The sequence below is a fragment of the Halictus rubicundus genome, chromosome 6, assembly GCF_050948215.1.
Source record: "Halictus rubicundus isolate RS-2024b chromosome 6, iyHalRubi1_principal, whole genome shotgun sequence".
Lineage (NCBI taxonomy): Eukaryota > Metazoa > Arthropoda > Insecta > Hymenoptera > Halictidae > Halictus > Halictus rubicundus.
In genome coordinates, this window is record NC_135154.1 from 1,481,888 (window position 1) to 1,504,038 (window position 22,151).

The 22,151-nt window shown below is 38.5% G+C and overlaps 1 protein-coding gene across 2 annotated transcripts in view; it reads left to right on the forward strand.

Moving 5' to 3' along the window:
* The first annotated feature begins 2,948 nt into the window (after positions 1–2,948).
* The window catches only part of LOC143354970 (luciferin 4-monooxygenase), a 37,736-nt gene continuing 18,533 nt past the window's right edge, over positions 2,949–22,151 (forward strand). Inside the window, exons 1-6 of one of the 2 annotated variants that reach the window (XM_076789384.1) lie at positions 2,949–3,059; positions 3,163–3,297; positions 16,606–16,813; positions 17,739–18,214; positions 20,418–20,595; positions 21,565–21,786. In XM_076789384.1, coding sequence (XP_076645499.1) covers positions 3,036–3,059; positions 3,163–3,297; positions 16,606–16,813; positions 17,739–18,214; positions 20,418–20,595; positions 21,565–21,786 — 1,243 coding nt within the window. In that variant the 5' untranslated portion in view covers positions 2,949–3,035. Of the gene's footprint in view, positions 3,060–3,162; positions 3,298–16,597; positions 16,814–17,738; positions 18,215–20,417; positions 20,596–21,564; positions 21,787–22,151 lie in introns of those variants that run through there. The other variant, XM_076789385.1, reaches the window with a different exon arrangement.

Consider the following 22,151-nt stretch of genomic DNA (forward strand, 5'->3'; position numbering starts at 1 on the left):
TGCCTTTCCTTCTCCCTTTTTACTAGTTCCTCGCTCGCTCTCTCTCTCTCTCTCTCTCTCTCTCTCTCTCTCTCTCTCTCTCTCTCTCTCTCTCTCTCTCCTCTTCTCTGTCATCTCCTCAAAGCATCCCCGTCACTCCTTCTCCCACCCTTCCCCTATTCCCCCCTCCTATCCCTTCTCCTTATCTCTTCCCAACGTAACCGCGCTAACTCCTTTCCTTTGCCATTTCCTAGCTTCTTTTCGTACCCCCTACGCTTTTAAACCCGCTTTTCCCCTCAGCAACTCTCTTTGCAATTCCTTCCTAACCATGTATCCTGTGTGCATTTTCTACTCCTAGGACCCACTTTAAATATCCATACGTTCCCTCTCCTTCTACTCCCATATTTCCACTCCATAGCTCACCACCGACCAAACTAGCTTGTCAAACAACCAAATCTTCCTACCCCAGACCTTTCCAAATCTCCTTTTCCCTATTCCCCATACTTGTCCCATTACCACCGCCCCCTTCCTTACCCCTTCCGCCACATGTTCTTCCTGACCCCCATCCTGAACGTCTCTGGAACGTCTTTGTTGCAAAACTGTACGTCCTAGAGACGTCTCTAAGACGTCTATAATAAATCCTAAAGGTCCATATGATAATTAAAATAAAATCAAATATACATATGTGATTAGCCATGCGAAAAGGGACTGGGAGGGAAAAAACAAATTTCTACTAAATTTCGAGAAAAAAAAATTTAAAGTTAGACCAATAAAGTATTACTGAACGTGTAGAACTAATTTGCAAATTAGTTTAGTTAGTAATAGTTATGAGTCTAACTTTAAACTCGTTTTTCTTGATATGTTGTTTTCCCTTTCAGTCTCTTTTTACATGACCAATCGCATATGTATAATGAAATTTAATTATAGGAAATATATAATAAAATATATAGTATAGGATTGGGTTTTATGGCATTAACACCCACCATACTATGTAATAAAAACGAATAAGATTTATTAATGGACGAAGAAATAAGTCTTAACGCACACTTATCGCTTTTCATTTATTCATTATAAAATTAAAAATGAAAATAAAAATTGAACTTAAAAGTAAGCTTAAAATTAAAAGAAAAAATTAAAAATAAAAATAAAAATAAAAATAAAATTAAAAATTAAAATAAAATTAAAAATAAATAGATACAAATTAAAAATAAAAATAGAATTAAAATTAAAATTAAAATTAACACTGTTACGTATGGAGAAATTACTCCGCGTTTGTTTATATACGAATAGAATTTTTGTTTATACGAATAGAAACAATCAACCCCTTCGTTTATAGAAGGGATGACTATGCTCCAGCTGGACGCAACCGGCACGAAGCATGATTCATTAACAGTACCGTAGGATTTCCTAATATGGAAATCTCGAGAACATTCCCTTCTGGAATCTGTGAAGATAGTCTCTGATAGGAAACATCCTGGCTAACCCTTCGTTTAACCCTATTGTTGGATTCCAGGTTTTGGAAATCGAGTACAACTGATTATAATAAAATCGAGACGAGTTTTATTTAAGTTAAGTACACGGTGAGGTGTTGAGGTACAACGACGTAAGTTTTGAGAGGAAAATGTGGAGGGGAGTGGAAAAGGTTTGCTGTGGAAAGGGATGACGTGGAAGGGATAAAGTCTAAAGGGTTTGTTTGGTCGTAGTGATTCAAGTGTTCTGGCTGATATGTCTATTGTATGATTATCGTGATGCGTTGGCGTTTAGATAAGGCCTAGGGTTATCGAGTATACAACACTATAAAGAAAGATCCAGTTGCAAACCATGAAATCATTGGAAACGACAAAGACGAGTAGACATACGAGTAGACATACACTAATATATACAGTACAATATATTTATTTATAACAGTATAGTACCACGTACCTAATCCACGTGTTTGTATAAAATGAAATTTACTTTTTTTGTCATTTCAAGTAATAACAAAATTAAGAAACAGTATTTTAGTCATTTCACAGTAAAATAGCCACTATCATAACATCTCCAAGAAATTCAAGTTATTTAGTCTCGAAAAAGACGTTTCGAAAAAGACGTCTTTTAAGGACGCAAGACTTTCAAACGTAAAATGGACGTAAAAAAGACGTCTTTAAGACGTCGCATGATATCTATATATGTAAAGTGAGTCACGAAAGTATTGGAACGCCCTTCAAAACAGTACAACTTTTTTAAAATGGGACCAACCACCTGACTCTTTTTCGAGCAGTGAGAAGAATTAGTTTACCAAATGACGTGGGAAAAAGATTATGAAAACATTGCAACGAGAAAATAAAAAAGGGACTTTCCAAAACTTTTTATTTGAGCTCGTAATAAAACTTTGAAATACGTGTTTCGTAGATTTCATTGACCTTTCATTGAAAAAGTTTCATTGAAGTCGGTTGACGCAGAAAAAAAACGACACGTATCAAAAGATGTAAGAATCTGTGAATGTTAAGCAGAAACCGACCAAAAGTTGTGAAAAACTACAATTTCACCACTTTCAACTACTCGTAGCTCGTGTGTATGTTAATTGATTTCGATGAAATTTGTAACATGTGTATAACTAATATAAATTTAAAAAATGTATATTTTCAATTTTCTTTACAGGCGCAAATAAAAAAGTTTTAAAGAGTGCCTTTTTTATTTTCTCATGTAACTCCTACCAATTGCAATTTTTTCAAAATCTTTTGCACGTTATTTGGTAAATCTCTAACACCTCTACACCTTTTGGTAATTTTTCTAATTGCTCAAAAAAGTCAGGTCGTTTGATCCGATTTTTAAAAAGTTATACTGTTTTAAAGAGCGTTCGAATACTTTCGTGCATGTAGTCTGGTTCTATCAATCAACCCATTGGCACTGCACTGTTTGCCATTGCGCATGGGGGAGGGGGATGTAGAGGGAGGAGGAGGGCGATCTGTGGCTTACAAAAAGACGTGGACGTAACAGTTATCATTGCAAACCGTCAAGGTTGAGAAACCGCGTGGAGTGTCAGTTGTGTGCTTTTCCTCCCGTCGAAGATCAACATGGTAGTCCCTACGGAAGAAAATGTAAGACATCCGTTTGCCGGTGATCACAACCAGAAAGACGATATTCTAATTATTTATTAAAGAATGTTCTTTGAATAATGCTTGCCGATATTGTTGCCCGCAGAAGCCATCTAAGAAGGAATTCACTATCGAAAACAATGTGCTCATAGGGAAAAAGGTGGTGCTCAATTCCAAGTATAGATCCAGTGGAGACCTCTTATACGATACGATGAAGAAAAATCCGAGTTTTATAGGACAGGTATGATTAGTGAATAGTTTAACACTAAACCTACCAAGCACAAAACATATAAAAGTGAGAGATCTCATAGAAGCGAAAGGATTGAATTAAACTTAAACCATTTTCATTATATGTATGCGCTTAAATAGAGAAGTCAATTCAGTAATTTCCAATGAAAACGTTTTTATAATTTCAAATATTGTGAAATAGAAAACCGGTCATTTTGACTGTGGTAGGTTTAGTGTTAAGTATCATACTCTTCGATTTGATTGTGTAAACTGTCTCGCGTCAATGTTACCCTTAGACTGCGGGTTTTTATGCAGAATAGAAATTGTCTGCGTCAATATAGCAAGAGACTGGAGCCAAATAGGCATTTCATTTTTACCTCGATAATTTTAACACGATAAAAATAATCGATTGCGATCCGCAAATTAGTTGAACTCTTCCTACTATTTTAAGTTGCACCTACCCACTTTTGCTATAAGTGCATAAAATTTGCAGTTTAGTCATGATGATATTTCAAAATGTTACCTTGAAGTTTTTCAAATAAAAACTTATTCTTTTATATTTCCATCGAAAATGTAAAAACTTTCTTCGGTAAATATCTAGAAAATGGGACTCCTCACAGATATTGATAGGCTCGAAATATGTTGAGAAGGTCCTGAAAAACTTTTTCTTTCTCTCTTTCAAAAAATTACAAACACTAAATACAGTGCATTCCGCCCTTTTTAATTGACCGAACTCGTGTTTTAGGGCGGGGGAAGGGCGGAGCCCGTGTCCCTGCTTCTCGAAAAACCTTTTTTCTTTTTGACGTGGTGGTAATCGTTCGTTAGGGATTCCCCGCCCTTCTCCTTTTTTTTATCGTGAGGGAAATGTATTTTTTCATGCTCTCCCTGGGGGGGGGGAATGTGGGGCTCCCCCGAAGGTATTCCCAGTAACTCCACCACGGTGACCTTCCTGACCTAACGGAAGGCGGCGAGGGACTCGATGTCAAAGACAACTCGCCGCCCCCCTCCCCAGCAACGCCACCCCGGGGGAACTAAAGCTTCTTCCAAAAAATACCTAAACTATGTAGTGGGGCACCGCGCGGGTCACCCACACGGACGCCGCTCGGCTGGGCGCGGCGCCGGTGACTCTCCTCAACGGTCAGAAGAAGGGGACCCATAGGTCCCCGCCCCGGCCGAGGGATGAAGTCTCCTCTGTTGTTTTCATCTTTATCTTATGAAGGTCTGCTTCTATATACAAAAATTATCTTTTCTTTCTCTCTTTCTTTCTCGCCTAAATTTCTATAGAAGCGGGATGCGACAGCGTAGCTTTGGATAACAGATTTTATTATAACAACCATCAACAAGCTAGCTAAATACGTATTGGTTCTTCTTCGGCACTCACTCTCGGTGTGACATTCGTTGAGCATACAAGTACCTTCCTCGTGCTTAATAGTATATATATAATAGTATATAATTATTTTTTTAAATAATGAACAATTGATCCACTGTGTACTGGTATTTATTTAAAGTTTTTTATCATTGGAGGGTTCAAGTCCACAACATGAATGTAAATATTGTTGGCGAAACTTGGTGTCAGCGAAACACGCTGACGATGAAATGATTGTCGGCGAGGTAAGTGTAACCCGACTAGATGGCTGATAATGATTATATCATTACATCTTGGGACTTTGAAGTTTCAAGTGTCTCATTTAGAAAATCACATCGGCCTGTTGAACTTTGGTTATTACGTCGGAAGTATCGTATTAAAATAACTCTTTTCTGTTTTGCTATTTTCATACACCTTGAAACTATCTTATCATTAATACCACACAAACTTAAGTGCCTTTATCATAGTATACTTGTAGCTCCACTCAAACATGTACTGCCGAAGGAAAGTTTCTGACCACGTAAGGGAGAAAATGATACTAATATAATAGAAAATTATTTTCGAGTCGCCAAAAATTCTTTTGGGAAACATGTTTTTAATGCAGAATGAGGCTATGTGCAAAATTTGGGCTCAATCTGATTTGACAGATTTACGGAACCTCAGCCTTTATGTAAATCAGCGATGAGCACGATAGGAGCTGTGTGCTTTCCCCACCAATGTCTCTTTCATGCAGCTCGCATCTTCGCCGAACTGCGGTGCCTTGTGCCTTCGTCTCTTCCCTCGTACGTCCCGCCGTGGCCGGGAGATGTTGGTGGAAGAAACGTTTTGCCTGCGGCAGGCATCCGTGCCCATCGCTAATGTAACTGAAACAGTAATAACAGTAATAACAGTAAAAACAATAAAGAGTCATTCAGATTTTTTTGTTCAGAGGTCTAGTTATCCATGGTCACGTACTTACGTACATAGTAAAATATTTGTATTTTTATAGCTTTTTGATACTTACATACATAAGCCTTTATTTCTAAGAACTGCTGCACACCTACATGGCATCGATTCAATAAGTCGGATACACCGACTAATAGGTATTGACTTTCATGTTTCTTTCATTATTGTGTACAATTCTTCAATGTTCCCAGATTTTTGTTTCTTACATGTTTGTCTACGTCAATGCATAACATTTCTATACGGTTTAAGTCCGGTGATTGCGCCGGCCGTTTCATTACATTAATATTCTGACAGCTTAAAAACATTTTAACGACCCCCGCAGTGTGTTTCAGATCATTATCCGCTTTGTTGGAACAGGTCTAATCGCGATATCTCTTAAATGATATTATAAGTCGTACGTAATCACGTGACTATTGTAACGCGTGATTCGTAGAGTGTACGGAAACGTACGGTTCTTCTCTATTCGACAGTCGAGGTGGACACACGTGTTTATCCTGCGCAATTCTATATCTTTAATAAAAGTTATATTCCACATACTTCGCGTTGCTCCGCTACAATTTCCAACTACAACTTCCATCACGCTTGATAGATATAATTTTCTGGCATACGTTCTTCGACAAATGGAAGTAACACATTTTTAACAATATCCAAATATATAAATCTATCCATGATACCTGTTATTCGATGAATCGGACCCGTACCGTTTATAGTCATGGAACCCCGAACCAGCACGGATCCTTCACCGTCGGTTTTATGCAATTTTTCTTAAATTCTTCTCCTACTCGGCATCTAACATATACTTTCCCGTCAGATCCAAAGCGATTAAACTTAGATTCGTCCGTAAAAATTACTGTTGATCATTGTTGCGGTGCCCAGTTAATGTGTTCTTTCGCGAATGCAATCCTAGCTCGACGATTCTTTTCGGATATTAAAGGTTTTTCCCTAGCAATGCGTCCATTCAGGTGAATCTCCGTTAACCTTCGTTGCACAGTCCTTACACTAATGTTTATTTCCGAATTTGCTAATATTTCCTTGTGTATGTCAACTGTGGTTTTAAAACGGTCAGTCTCGGATAAACGATGAATCTTTCGATCAGTTTTTTTATCAGATTTTTAATGTTCCATGTTGTTTAATATACCTTATAGCTTGATAGCAAGCCATAACGGATATCTCACGTTCAGAAGCAATTTTCCGATATGACATTCCTTTCTTGCGAAGATGCTGCACTAATTGCCGTTGTCTGGTGTGATATTCTTTCCCTTGCTCATTACTTTCATATTCTACGACATCTAACTACGCACAGAGTTCACGAGATACTGGAAGATATTGTTTACATCGCAAGCATTTCGAGTTTGCTGCATATAATTACAGTGTACGTAAGTAGATGTCCGGCAAAAAAACCATAGATTGATACAAAATATTTATAAACAACAGTATTTCTTGGAATAAATAAAAACCCTAATCCCTGTATATACATCGGGGTACCTATTTCTTAGAAATAATATATACACAGTAGGCCTGCAGCCAAGCTCGGGTCGAGTCGAGTCGGGACTCGCTTTTCGAGCCGAGTCGAGTACTCGCACGAAGCGAGCGGCTCGCATCGAAGAGAGCGGCTCGAAATAAAATCAGGCGTAAAATGACATGATGCGAGTTACAGCGGGAAGATCAGCACATCGATATTATCAAGCAGTTTAGTATATTGAGAATGCTAAATGTTAGCGATGTTTTATTATATTATACAATAAATATAACGTATATAACGTATATAACGTATATCTCGTCGGTGACGCGACGTAGTTCCACAAAAAAAATTTTAACCATTCCACAATGAGTTTTCCCTACTGACCGTTCGAGGACCGTTCGAGAATTGGCGTGACAGTCAAGGTCAAATTCCTGCCGGCCCTGCTGCAATAGTTATAGAATAAAAAAAAAAGAATAAATACTATATTCAAGTATTGACAAAATTCAATCGTTCTTATTGTGATCCGTAGTAAAAAACAGAAAACTAATTTTTTACTTATTTAATCGATAATACCACTTCTAATGCTCGACTGCATTGACTGCAATTATTCACGTAGAGGTAGTAACGAAATAAAAGTGTTAAGTAATGAAACTAACTTTCGAGGGCTCTTATCCATATAATGCTATTTGGAGGCAGTATTAATGCTATTTGTACAAACGCACAGATACACAGATTCTTATATCTTGCAATGCACGTTGTTGTTTTATCCGTCAACCGATTTCGATGAAATTTTCAGTTTGTGTATCACTAACATAGAGGAAAAGACACATATTTTAAATTTTTATTGCGAATTTAAATAAAAAAGTTTTGAAAAGTGTCTAAGTCATTTTAAGTTTTAATTATAATTGTATTGTTTGCTATTTTTTATACCTTATAGTATTGTTTCTTTACATTTTATATTTTTTATATTTTATAAGCAACAAACTTTATGTATAATCAATAATTGTATTGTTAAATTTCATTTTCTGTGAGTAATTGTCAATACATATACATTAGTAACCACATCTAGATTTTTGCCCGAAATACGGCAATTTGTCCGCACTGTGCACAGCGGCGAAATGCGAGCAGTCCAACTCGAGGCGAGAAGGACTCTCCGCGTCTCTTTCTTTTCATACGCTGTCCTTCTTCGCGTCCGAAACTTCAATTGTTCATTACACAAGTAAATATCATCGGAATTATATCATATTTGGTTTCATTTTAATCAGAAAAATGCCACGAATATGTTGGTTTCAGTTTCAGTTTCAGTTGGTTATGTTTGTTTTGTAATTGGATTAGCAGTGGTCTTCTGGTCTCACACCGATATAGCCGACAATGTGTGGCCCACTCCTCGGCGACGGCGGTTCTCGAGTTTCGCTGTCTGCTTCTCCGTGCAACATTATATCGGAGACGGATATTCTCTCCGTTTGAATGCCAGTGATTTTGGTGTGCTATAGGTTACTTATGGCAGAGTTGGGCAAAATATTTATCTAAATAAAAATTTCGAATAACGAATAAAAGATAAAAAAATTTTTATTTCCTTATTCCAAGGTTCGAATAAAAAAAGTATCTTTATTCGACGAGTATCGAATAAATAATTTTATTCGACGAGAATTTATCCGACGAAAAAAGTTACTTTTTTTTATTCGAAGCGAATTTATTCGAACTTTGAATAATTTTTTCATCTTTTATCTGTATCTTTTATTCGAAGGCTTCGAATAAATCTTCTGATAACTTTTACCAGCTCGACGAATAAACGGCGACGACGCCCGACGAGGACCGACGAGCGCCGAACGTCGAAGACCAAGCGACTGTCAAACGGCATACAATGTAAACGGATGGAGGATCGAGCATTATTAGCAATTTATGCTTTTATGTTTTTAATCAGAACAATATTGTTAATACGAATGACTTTTAGAGCTTATCCCGACGAAAATGAGTCCAAACACGACGTCATTTGGACTGTCTTTAATGAAATTGTAATTTTTATCGTAACATTGCGTATCAATGAAACTTGTTCGATTACACTCGAATTTGACCACATTTTCATCCGAAAAATTCCCTCCATTCGATCGTCACAATTTTATGAGGATATATTGATAAATCTAAAAGTTTAAACTTTCATTCATGCGCGATTCTCCATCCGCTTACATTGTATGTCGTTTGTCGTCGCTGGGTCTTTGAATCTCGGCGCTCGGTAAAAGTAATTCGAAGATTTATTAGAAGCCTTCGAATAGAAAATACAGATAAAAGATGAAAAAATTATTCGAAGTTCGAATAAATCCGCTTTGAATAAAAAAAATCATTTTTATTCGTCGGATAAATTCTCGTCGGATAAAATTATTTATTCGATACTCGTCGAATAAAGATACTTTTTTTATTCGAACCTTCGAATAAGGAAATAAAAATTTTTTTATCTTTTATTCGTTATTAGAAATTTTTATTTAGATAAATATTTTGCCCAACTCTGGTCGGAGAATATTACATTTGATAATCGATATGGGTCCGTGATGAATCACCTTCTCACCGACTAGAATTTCCTTAGTGGTCTTCTGCACCGACGAAATACCGTCGTTGGCCTTCTGTTTCTTACTCCAGCCAAAATCTATCCTAGAGGGCAGTAGAAAACACCGTATTTTTCGAGCGACACGTTCTCCCGTAAGGCTGGCAGTCTTTATATATATCTCGTCGGTGGTCGCGTCTACGAGATATCGGTAAAAAAGAATATATGCAATGCCGACTTGAGTAGGAGCAGAAGAGAGAAACGAAAATTGAGAGAGAAAGCTTGCGACTAGACATGGTTGCCACATATCATCCATCGCCTCACTGTTGCCATGTCGTCAAACCCGTAAATGTACAAGCGTTTCGTGAAACTGATTCCTGCCTCATGAGCCCAATTCAGCCGACCAACACATGCTAACACATGCATTGCCACGGGCGCGTAGATATACGCAGGACTTGTTGTCACATTACCTCTGCAGTTTTTCGCTAATATCTCTGAAATGAAACTCGAATGGCGGTCACGTGCATGCAAAAGCTAAGGAAATCATTTGATTTATATTAAATTGAATCAGTTTATTCTTAACATTATAATAATTTTATACATATTACCAGGACTTCTTGAAAATGAGCCGGAATTTACTTCCTGTCAGAAAGAAAATTATATTCAAATCTCATTTAAATGAAATTTAAAGCAACTCTTTTTATGCCACGAAGCGCATAAATGTAATATTATATTTATATTATTATATATATGTATATTTATATATGTCTCATATTACGATATTACAAATTGTATATATATATAAATGTATATATCGTCTATGTCATGCCGTATTTGTTCTAGACTACAAAAATTGGTGTGGCGCGACGGTAGCGTGCCAAGCTTTCACCCGACGACCAGGGTTCAAATCCTGCCTACTAACGCATTTTTCAAAAATTTTATTATGTTTTATCATTATGTATTTATATTTTCAATCGATTAACACGCATAAAATTGCATTCTGAATTATAAATAACATGCACTTATTTACTAACAACAGGATTATTTACTATTATTATATATTATTATTTATATAATAATTATATATTAAATTTTATAAATTTTCTGTGATTTTCCGGATTTCGAACAAGTTACTATTACGTTTGGGTGATGTGACATAAGTTCATCTACCTTTTCTTGAACAAGTGCGGTCTTTTCTCCCTTTTTTTTTTTTTTTTTATCGTGAGGAAATGTTTTGTACATACCCCGACTCCCTGGGGGAAGCCGGGGTTATGTGGGATTCTCCCCGGGGGATGAACCCCCGGAGACTACCCACTAAAACCTCACGCCCACCTAAGCTACACGGGAGGTGCCTGGATCACGCGAGTACTCAACAGGACACCTCCCAGCTATCATCATGCCCCGGGGGAGGGGTTAACCTCCCCCACTGCCTACGCTATAAGACCCCGGGCGGAGGGACCCGCCCGGTGTCCCCATCCCTGGAGCCTTCGGATTGGGCTTCCCGAGCCCCAGCTCGGTCCACCCACAGCTCCCGGAGTCTTCGTGTCCCGCTCGGAGCCGGTGTCCCGAAGGAACCAGCCCCGGCCGAGACAAGAAGACGCCGCCACCGGAAGGAAGGGCCGTTGGAGGCGCGATCCGGCAACGGTCTTTTCTCCCTTATATGATATTATCCTTTCGAACGTTGACTGATACTGACATCCTGTCTGATCCGTAATTAGAATTGCGAGGTGATATTTTTTACTACTTTCCGATAATTTTCGGCGGCCTGCTATATTTTATTCCGCGCTTCTTCATTATGGACTTCAAGCTTCATGCATCAGTCATTTGTGTACCGAGGTCATTCCACGCGAAATCGGGCACATTTTCGAGTACTGCTGTGGGATTTTGTTCAAAGGGCCTAGCCGATTAAGATGGTCAAAACTGCCCTTAGAGGTTTTTCAATGATTAATGAACCATTCGGAAGCTGACCCAGAAAAACCCCTCTGAGCAAAATTTCAACCCTCTATCTTGCCCGTGAGGGTAGTTACAGAGTAAATTAGATTTCGCGCTTTTCCGCGCATTTCCCACACTCTGATGCTTCCTAAAATTCTGAAAAAATGTGGCATATTTTGGATCCTAAGACAGATTTTTGAGAATTTCTTCAGATTTTGTCTGATTGTTTGTTTGTTTTCTTGCAAACTGTGGTCGTAAAAAATGAAAAACCTCAAAAAAATCGGAAAAATGTACATTTCTCAAAAATATGAAAACATGCTATTTTGCTGTTTAGTGTCCCGATAAAGTACCATAACAGGCAGTGTCGTCAATTTTTTTTTAGATTTTTTGTTGTGGGAAGTCCTTGTCAAAAACAAGAAAAACCGAATTTTTTCGCCGTTTCTGCTATTAGGAGGAAAGTTACACTTGTTGGTTTTACCGCAGATATATATTCAGTCATTTTAAACATTGTTACATTGAAACAAGTAAGTGTTTGACCTAAGAAATGTTTTAAGCCGGTTGGCACATCGGTTTAGGCGTCAGACTACGGAGCGGGATAGACTGGGGTTCGAATCCCGTCGGTGGAAAAGTTTTTTTTCCATACATCATCTTTATTTTTTCAATTTCTTATATGGTTTATTCATGTGATTTTAACAATATTTTTTTAATGTTTTAAAAGTATTGAGGTATCATTCCTATGTATGTGCATATATTTGTAGCCGCTTCAACTGCGGCGAACGTAGATAGAAAAGGACAGCATGCAAACACGACCGCGTGGCCGAAGGCGCAAGAAAAAGGCAGCACAACCCGATGATATTATTATCCGATTTGTACCGTGTTTGGGCTTATTTTGTTCAGGAAAACATTTTCAATCGGTAGGTAATGATATCATTATGGTAACGTTAATAAGAAATAATATTAGATTTAGTTGGTAAACGCCAATACGCTACTGGTTACAATGTTGCTCAAGTCATGTGTCGCCTGGAGACAACAATGTAAGCGTTTCACCATCACTTATTAATAACAATAAAATGTTTGTTACAATTCATAATTCTGCCATGGGAACATTATTAATCGATTGCAAATAGTTTGCTGATGAAAACAAGTCTAAACACGCCACAAATCCGACAAGTTAGACGGTGCCAGTATTGAAACGTTTCCTTCGAAGTTCATCAACGAATTTTATTTCACTAGCTGACTGTTCCATTTCGATAGAGTCCGCTGCCGCACCAAAGCATGTTCTACAGAGTCGGTAATTCAGAACCGTAGACAGAAAAATGCCATTGCATGCAATGCCTATTTATGTACGTGTACCTGTACATAATACATAATCTAAAGAGTTCTTTATAAAATTGTCTTAATAACTTAACATCCAGCAGAGTACCAACGGTGAAACCCAATGACATTTCCTTTTATTATAAAGACTTTTACTCATTGCAAAACGTGACGTAAATTGTTTAAGTAATAAAAATGTGTTTATTTAATCAATCCTTTAAGTAATAAAAATGTACTGGTTTAAACAATTGTTTAAATAATAAAAATTTATTTGTGTAAACTAGCGTTTAACTAGTAAAAATGTACTGGTGTAAAGGTTTGTTTCAATAGTAAAAATTTATTTGTTTAAACAATTGTTTAAATAATAAAAATTTATTTATGTAAACAAGCGTTTAAAGTTTAAACGATAAAAAGTGTTCGATTATTAATGGTATTCACTGTACCGTGTTACGTATTTACGTATTATGGCTTGGCAACGTCGGATAAAAAAGTCGGCTATCCGAACTTCGAATACAATTTCGAATAAAAGATACATTTCATTTTCATCTCTGCCAAATACTCGTCACGAATAAATCCTCAAATAAATCGTCTGGCCAAGTCGACCTTCGAATAACGAATAAAAGTTACGAATCAATTTCGCCGCGACATCTGCGTTCGAATACATTCTGAAATTTATTTTTATTCGACGCCTAAAATCGTTCGGATACTCGGCGACGCCGAGTATCTACAAATAAATCCGTCGAATAAATGGTGGCGTTGTATCCGACCATCCGAATAAATCCTGAAGATAGCCAGAAAATCATCCGGAGGCAGGTCGAATACAAATCTCAAAACCAGACGCTCGACGAATCAAGATACAAATAACTTCTCGCGATTCATCCGACTTCGAATAGAAACAAAACAACAGAGAATTTGTATCCGAAAGCCATTCAAATAATTTTTTCATCGGATACTGCCCAACTCTGTAATATTAGGTATATGTAGACAGGGCCCGCTCTAGCGGTTACGACGCCCCGGGCAAAAAAACAAATTGCCGCCCCTTTTTAAGCACTAAGCACCGCGCTGAACAAAATGACCTTTTTTGTTTTTTTTTTTTTAGCAAAACTGTCTGGCAAGGATTCATTGAATATTTAAAACATCAATATTTTTCTCACTCTTACAGCCAATGCCAAAATGGCGCCCCTAAATTTTGGCGCCCCGGGCAAATGCCCGGGTTGTCCCCCCCCCTAGAGCGGGCCCTGATGTAGACTGCTCAGTTTTATACAAAATAAAACTTGTCTGTATTACTTGCAAGACAACAGTTAGTATTTATTAGTCCTGGTAATCTTCTCAGCGAATAGCGAGAATGCGCGTGACTCAACTGTGTTTGCCTGCCCAATCAGACGGTTCCTTTGCGAATTCCTTTCGCATTCCATCTCAGTACAGTAGTATTTCCGTAACTGACGTATCGTCGGGTCTGCCGAGCGACAGTTCTAGTAGAGGTGCAGTTCTTTGTACTGTGCTGAACGTAGAGAAGGATTGCGATTGAGAAAGCACGAGGGGCTAAGATTCGACGCTTCGAGTCTCTGTTTCTCTTTCTTTTCCGTTTACTATCCTTTTTCACGCCCAAAACTTTAATCACTTATTACACAAGTAATTTTGATCATAACTATATCGCGTTTGGTGTTATGTTGGTGTTAAATAGGAAGTGACACGAATACGATGGTAAAAGTTTTATAAAAAAGAATCAAAATTAGAAACGTTGCAATCTTTTACTTCGCTTGCATTAGTGTGAGTCTCGCCAATACTCGACTCCTCGCTCGGTCATCGAGCGTGTTTACCGCTTGATTTGCTTGAGCGTGTTTATCAGTGGTGGGGATAAAATTTTGACAATTACGATAGACACCTTTCGGATAGTTACAGTAGAGATATACTCAATATAATCTCAAATAATTTATTTCGAAAATGAATACAATACTCTATATGGAATGCCCCATGTATCTACTATTTGAATCTTGATCGAGTATTTCAGATAGGATGGTATATTGTAACGGAAATATTTTCACCGTCTTACAAGATTCTTAGAGTCTTACACCGATTCGGTTGAAACTTTGCACACTTATAGATCTCGTTCTCCTGTTCACGAATATATACCATTATAGGGGCAGATACCCAATAGTTTTCGAGATATTGACGATTAAGCTTTCATTATTTCCTATGTAATGCCGTATTTTTTCTGGCCTATACCAAGAGTCGGTGTGGCACGACGGTAGCGTGCCAAGTTTTCAGCCGGACGACCAGGGTTCCTGTCGACTAACGCACTTTTTTTTAATCTCATTATGTTTTATCATTGCATATTTATATTATTAATTTAATACCTAATATTATTAATTTAAACCCGCTGGACAGCGGAGGAGGCAGAGGAGATGTTGGAGGAGAGGATAGAGGCAGTGAGTGAGGAGATAGTGAAAAGGAAAAAGAAGAAGCAACAGGGGAAGAGATGGGAAAAGATAGGAAGAGCAAGGTACAACATGTGGTACGGGAGGGTGAAGGGAGAGGGGGTACCAGGGTATCTGAAGAAGGGGTGGGGAGAGAGCAGGTGGCAAAGGGTGGCCAGGTACAAGTTGGGAAACGAGATGAGAGGTGGAAAGTATTGGTTGGAGGAGGAGAAGAAAGTATGTAGGGTCTGTGGGTGGGAGGAGGAAACGTGGGAGCACGTGTGGGAAGTGTGTATGGAAGGGGATGAGGGGAGAGGTTGGCAGGGGTTGGTGGGGGAAGTATTAGGGGATGAAGGAGAAGGAGAGGAATGGATGAGGAAGGTGGATGAATGGAAGAGGTATGGGAGAGGAAGTATAAGGAGAGAAAGCATAGGAGAATGGAGTAAAACAGAGATCAGCCGGAAGAGGAGGTCCAGGAGGCGGGGGAAGGATGGGTGAGGTGTAGGGAGGGGGGAGAGCAGAGAAGCATGTGTGTGTGGGAGAGGGAAAAATAATAACGCGGCGGATATTAGTGTAAAGCAGCGTACAGACCTGAACATTTCGACGAACATTGCGCCGAACAGCGAACGAAACGCAAAGTCGACATTCATTTCGGCGCGATTTTGCGTTTCGGACGCTGTTCAGCGCGCCGTTTGGCGCGATGTTCGGCGCGATGTTCGGCGCAATGTTCGTCGAAACGTTCAGGTTTGTACGAGGCCTTTGATGTATGTCGAAAAACCGACAAGCGATGGATCGACCGCGCGCACGAACGCAAACGGGTGAGCCTCGCACAAACCTAAACATTTCGACGAACATTGCGCCGAACGCCGCGCCGAACAGCGACCGAAACACAAGATCGCGCCGTTCGGATCGCCGAAATGAATGTCGATTTTGCGTTTCGTTCGCTGTTCGGCGCGCCGTTCGGCGCAATGTTCGTCGATATGTTCAGGTCTGTACGAGCCTTAAGATCGCTCTCTCTCTCTCTCTATGACGTGTTTTAGGATAAGTTTAGTTAAGTTAGGGTAAGTTAGGATAAGTTTAAGGTTAAGATTAGGGTAAGAGCGAGCGAAAGCGGGAGATGTAATTAAAATTGTAACCCCGAGGGGAATCAATAAATGATATATATATATTTCGCTAAAGAAAATTAAATTTAAATGTCTATAAGAATTCAAAGAATTAAGATATCAATAAAATCGGGCATTCAGCTGAAACTTCGTTGACATAAACGGAGTTCTACTGTATTTTGTAATTAAAATTTATGGAATAATTCAATTGTAATTTTGTACAACTCTGATCGAGTGTTACAGGTGGATGCCAACACAGGAAAAGAAGATACATACGCGAATATGCTAGATCGATCGGTGAAATGCGCTCTCTGGTTGAAAAAAGAAGGAGTGAGGAAAGGAGATATTGTTGCAATTTCAACACACAATCACCTCGATAGCTTGATTCCGTGCATCGCCGCCGTTTTCATCGGAGCAATAATGACTCCTTGGGATGACGAGATCAATATTAGTAAGAATCGGACTACACTTAACATTATTGCACTATGTATGTCAGGCATAAGAATTAACTGGCCCCCTTGGCCCCTTGTCTCGGCCGCGCGTTTCGCTCCCCGCGACGGTCCAAGTTCTCAAGCCATTTCAGGCCCGTACCATATGAACTGCAGGTGGCGCATTAGGGCAATTCTCGTATCAAAAGATTTTTACATCACTCATAAGGTAAATACTATTGTCAATGTGTCTTTTTGTCAGTGGTATCTCTTGTAGGCCTATTCCATTGCGTCGCATGATAATTTGGAGAAGTTCATAATTACGTCAAAATGTCGTCGTCAAAATTTTACTGACATTTAAGAAAACTAGATTTTCGCGCACGTTTAGATCTGCTTGGCAAGAAAGAAGACTTGAAATTATGAATACTAAAAATTATCATGCGATGCAGTGGAATAGGCCTAAAGGAGATACCACTAACAAAAAAAAAACGCATTGACAATAGTACCTCATGGGTAAATTAATATATAAATAATTAATTAAGTAGATTAAATAAATTTGTTTTTACATTTAGAAAATCTTTATACAGATTTACATACACAGGTGCACAGTATGTTTAAAAAGAGTAATCTGAATTGGCCTATACTAAAACAATATGTTTCCTTTTTTTTTAATTATCTAAAATAGAATAACACAAACGCCCATAAAACACCAGAAAATGTGAAAAATGCTATTAAGTTTTGAAATTCATCATGTGTTCAATAGACACTACTGTTCTTTACTTCAGTGAGTCGTTAAACGTTATATCGTCTAATTGTACGTAATGGCCATAGTATGGAGTACGTAATTAATGTCTTTACAGATCTTTTTACAGATCTTTTACAGATCTTTTTACAGATCTTTTACAGATCTTTTTACAGATCTTTTATAGATCTTGTTTTGCTTTGTAGATCTTGCGTGTCATTTCATGAGAATAACAGAGCCGAAAGTGATTTTCGCAAATGAGAAATCGGTGAGGATTATTCTGCATGCAGCGAAAATCGAAGATTTGGGGGCGAAGGTTGTCACATTCGGCGAATTTCCCGGCACTGCATCCTTCTCGGATGTTCTACAAGGTCATAGTAAATCCGAGGTGGCTAGCTTCCGGTGTCAGATAATCAACGACCTCAATGACACAGCGTTTATACTGTTCTCTTCCGGTACTACGGGTTTACCGAAGGGCGTGGAACTATCTCATAAAACGTTCCTCGAGACATTAGAAGCTTCAAAACTGACACTGACCAAGGATACACCACTGTGGTTCAGTTCTTTATGTTGGATTAGTGGATTGTGTTTGAACTTCGTATCTATCGCAAGAAATCTCACGAAAATAATCCCCCGGGAATTCCAGCCGCAGAGAACGTGCGAGATTTTGGAAAAATACAAGGTGCTTGATTAATTAAATAAGTGTCTAGAAGAAGGATGTACGTTAGAAATTTTCCAAAATGGATTTTTACGTATAATGAGTGCCAATGTGAAGTACGAATTATTTCGGCGAAGCTGTTAGTATTCAACAATGGCACTGGTGATTTTATGGTATAATTACAGTAGTATTTCCGTAACTGTCATATCGTCGGATCTGCCGAGCGACAATTCTAGTAGAGGTGCTATATTCTTTGAAGTGTGCCGAACATAGACAAGGATAGTGATTGAAAAAGAAAGAGAGGCTGAGATTCGACGCTTCGACTCCCTGCTTCTCTTTCTTTTCCACTTACTACACGAGTAATTATGATCACAACTACAGTGGTTACTCGATCAATGTCGACAACATGGGTCTGGCGGGGGACATATATCGGATAGGAGACACTATTCTTTGATCCACGCCGAATATCAATATAGAGAAAAGGACAGCGAAGATCTAGAGGCCTCGGTTGCCCAGGAATACTGCTGGAATCGTAAATATTCCCTACTCGATGCATGTCCAAAATACAGGTAACACGAGTCTGCCCGGGACAAGAGAAGTCTGGGAGAATATCATTCTTTTATACACTGCCAAACGTAGAAAAGGATAGCGAAGCTCGAAAGACCTCGGTCGCCGAGGGGTGTAACAAAATTCGGGTCGGGAATATCGGTGTGAGACCAGGAGATAACTTAATCCAATAACAAAACTTCTTTATATTTCATTATTTTTTGTGGGACTTTCACCAACATATTCGTGGTATTTTTCTAATGAAAATGTGGGATCGGTAGACGAGGTAGTCAGGATGTAAATCACCACACAATATCGTGTCTTGATGAGCGTCTCGTGACGAACTGATCTTCGGCGAAGGAATTCGGCGACTCCACGGCGCGGGTACCGACATACAATGTTGCATCGCCGATCGTTGGTCGCCGTGCGCGAGGCTGCGTGCCTTTGTATATTTTCCCTTCGCCGAAGTTTCGGCGGGCGACGATCGCCGTGCGCGAGGCTGCGTGCCTTCGTATGTTTTTCTTTCGCCGAAGTGTCGGCGGACGACGGTCGCCACAAAAATAATACCAAATATGATATAATATATGATATATAATATATAATATATAATATATGATATTATGATATGATTCCGATGATATTTACTTGTGTAAGGGGGATAGTTATGGAACTTTTATCTGTTAGGCTTTTGGGACATACATGGAGTAACCACTGCATACAGTGAAATCTCGCCATAAGTCAGTTGCGCGGTTCTGGCGAGTGACAATTGGACGAAATCTGAAGTTCTCGCCGAACGTTGCATCTGAAATACACAGTGCATACTGGAAACCCAAGAGTCACTATCCGTCTCTAAGTCATAAACCTATGACTATATTTTAAAATGACTATATTTTCTGGCTGAGAAAATGTCTTTCTCCGATACAATGTTGCACGTAGAAACGGACAGCGAAGCTCGAGAGCGGGGTATACATACCTCGCGGTGGTGTGGGTAGTTCCAATGACTCCCAACCGCGAAGCTGGTATTGACTTACAACGGGAATTCACTTTATCGTGTTTGATGTCATTTTAAATAGGAAAACGAGACGAATACGATGGTAAAAATTTCATTTTAAAAAATATCACAATTAGAAACGTTGTAATCTTTTACTTCGCTTGCATTAGTGTGAGTCTCGCCGATACTCGACCCGTCGCTGGCTTGGTCGTCAAGCGTGTTTACAGCTTGACTGGTTCCTAGGAAGATTGCTCCAGTGGTGGGGATAAAATTTTTACAGTTACGATAGAGACTTTGTCGACAGTTACAGAGATAATACTGTAGAATGTTACACTGCCCAATTCTTTCACTGCTGCATCGAGTAACCTATTCTATTTATATCTTCGTGTAAACTACACGAAACACGTGTAGACAATGTAAACAATACTGGACACTTATTCAATTATTGTTTTAGTATTTCAGCAGGACTTCTACTATGCCAAAACTTCATTTGTCTGAATGTTCGAGTCACCAAACATTTTGCTATTTGAACGTACTATCTACCAGGGATCAAAAGAATTCGGAAACTTTCTAATCGGTTTTATTAAAACGTAGATCGTGGAATTTTTTAAAAAAATGTTCTCACACTTCAAGTGCCGCTTAATTTCATCGCATTAACTGATTTCTAATTTATTAATTATTGTGCCATAGGTTTCGTGGTTAATGATGGGCACCAGTATGGGCAATCGATTTATTAGGTACGAGGGCTTGTCGAACTATGATCTTTCAAACCTAAAAGTCCTCATGATTGGTGGTGCTACTTTGAAACAAGAATCTCATGATGCGTTGAAGAAACATTTACCAGATATAGCAGTGATACAAGTTTATGGTAAGCATTGCATACAATACTTATATTGCAATGTATACACATGTACAGTGTAATCCAATTAAATATTTCACCTAAATTACATGTAAACTACTCTATCTGCCCCATAATAATAGTAGCAGTTGATGAATTTAATTTGTCTCATAATAATAATTGCAAAAGAAAATAAATATAGAACGCAACATTTATTATCAAAAAACTAGATTAAATTAAACAATAAATTAAAAGTATTACTTCTAATTTTTATTTTGAGTGTTCAGATAGTTTCTGGATTTTTCAATAATTTCGTTGCTGCACTTTAAACTTATAGGTAGAATCCCTTGGCTGCGAAGTTTTGCTTTCTCTATATGCGTGACCTTAAAATTATTGGAATTATCGTTCTTCAAACTCTCTTTTTTTCATGTTACTTTTACAATGATATTCAACTGAAATAAATCCTAAAAAACCTAAAAATTGAAAGATGTGTCAAAACAAATGACAGACATCATGAAACATTGATTTTGATTGAAGGCTTCGCAATTTTGCGCTACAACATAACTTACAGCTGCATGCGCCAATAATTCCCGTTTAAATATTCACTTGCTACTTGGTAGAGGCCCCTCAAATGCCTGCTTCTCCCACCAACCTCTTTTTTATGCAGCGCACACCTTCGTCCGAAACCATAAAACTTTCGGTTCAACCATTTTCTCCATAGGTTACAAGTAATTTAGGTAGCAGACTTAGCTGAATCACCCTATAGGTATTTACAAAAACGGTATTTCTCATGTGAATGCGAAGTTTTAGAATATTTCGTGAATAGCAATATTTTTATTGGAAATGCATTCAAACGGACATCTTTCAATCGACGCTTTATGAACTCCAATAGATTGAAGCAAATCGTGTTAAAAGTGATTTGGATTTTTGTTTAGAACAAGTTAAATCAAGATCGTGTAAGAATGGAGTTGTGTAATAATAAATAAACTTTTGTTCTAGGTATGACAGAAACGTTCGGAATGGTTGCAATACAATCGCTAGGTGGTACCAGCGGTTCTTGTGGAATAGTCGGCCCTAACTGTGAAATCAAGATCATTGATACCCTGACGGGGAAAACTCTAGGTCCATATCAGCAGGGTGAACTCTGTGTTAAAACAGTCAACATGATGAAAGGATACTATAGAAATCCAATAGCGACAATGAAAATCATACGTAAAGGCGGTGGGTACAAAAATATTGACTTTACTAATAGTACAATCTGCCTGAAACTTGAATTATCATTGCACATTCCTATTAAATGGTACTACCCAGTAAGCAAAATGCCAGTAAATTGGACCAACGTTTGCACAACAAGACCGCGGTTAGTCTTCCCATTTGTTTCCGCAACTAAGCGTAATCTCTGCTGGAAGCAGAGCCTGCTAGCAGCGGATTTTTATCAGATGCCACCATCTAGCGTTAGACCATTTTAGTGACTCGCTAGTCAATCTGCAATTTCTACGCTTTTAATTTCCAAGGTATAGGGCGCTCATATAGAATTACAGTGAATCCGCGTTTTATGTCAGCAGCCCGGGTCTTGTCGTCGTCGG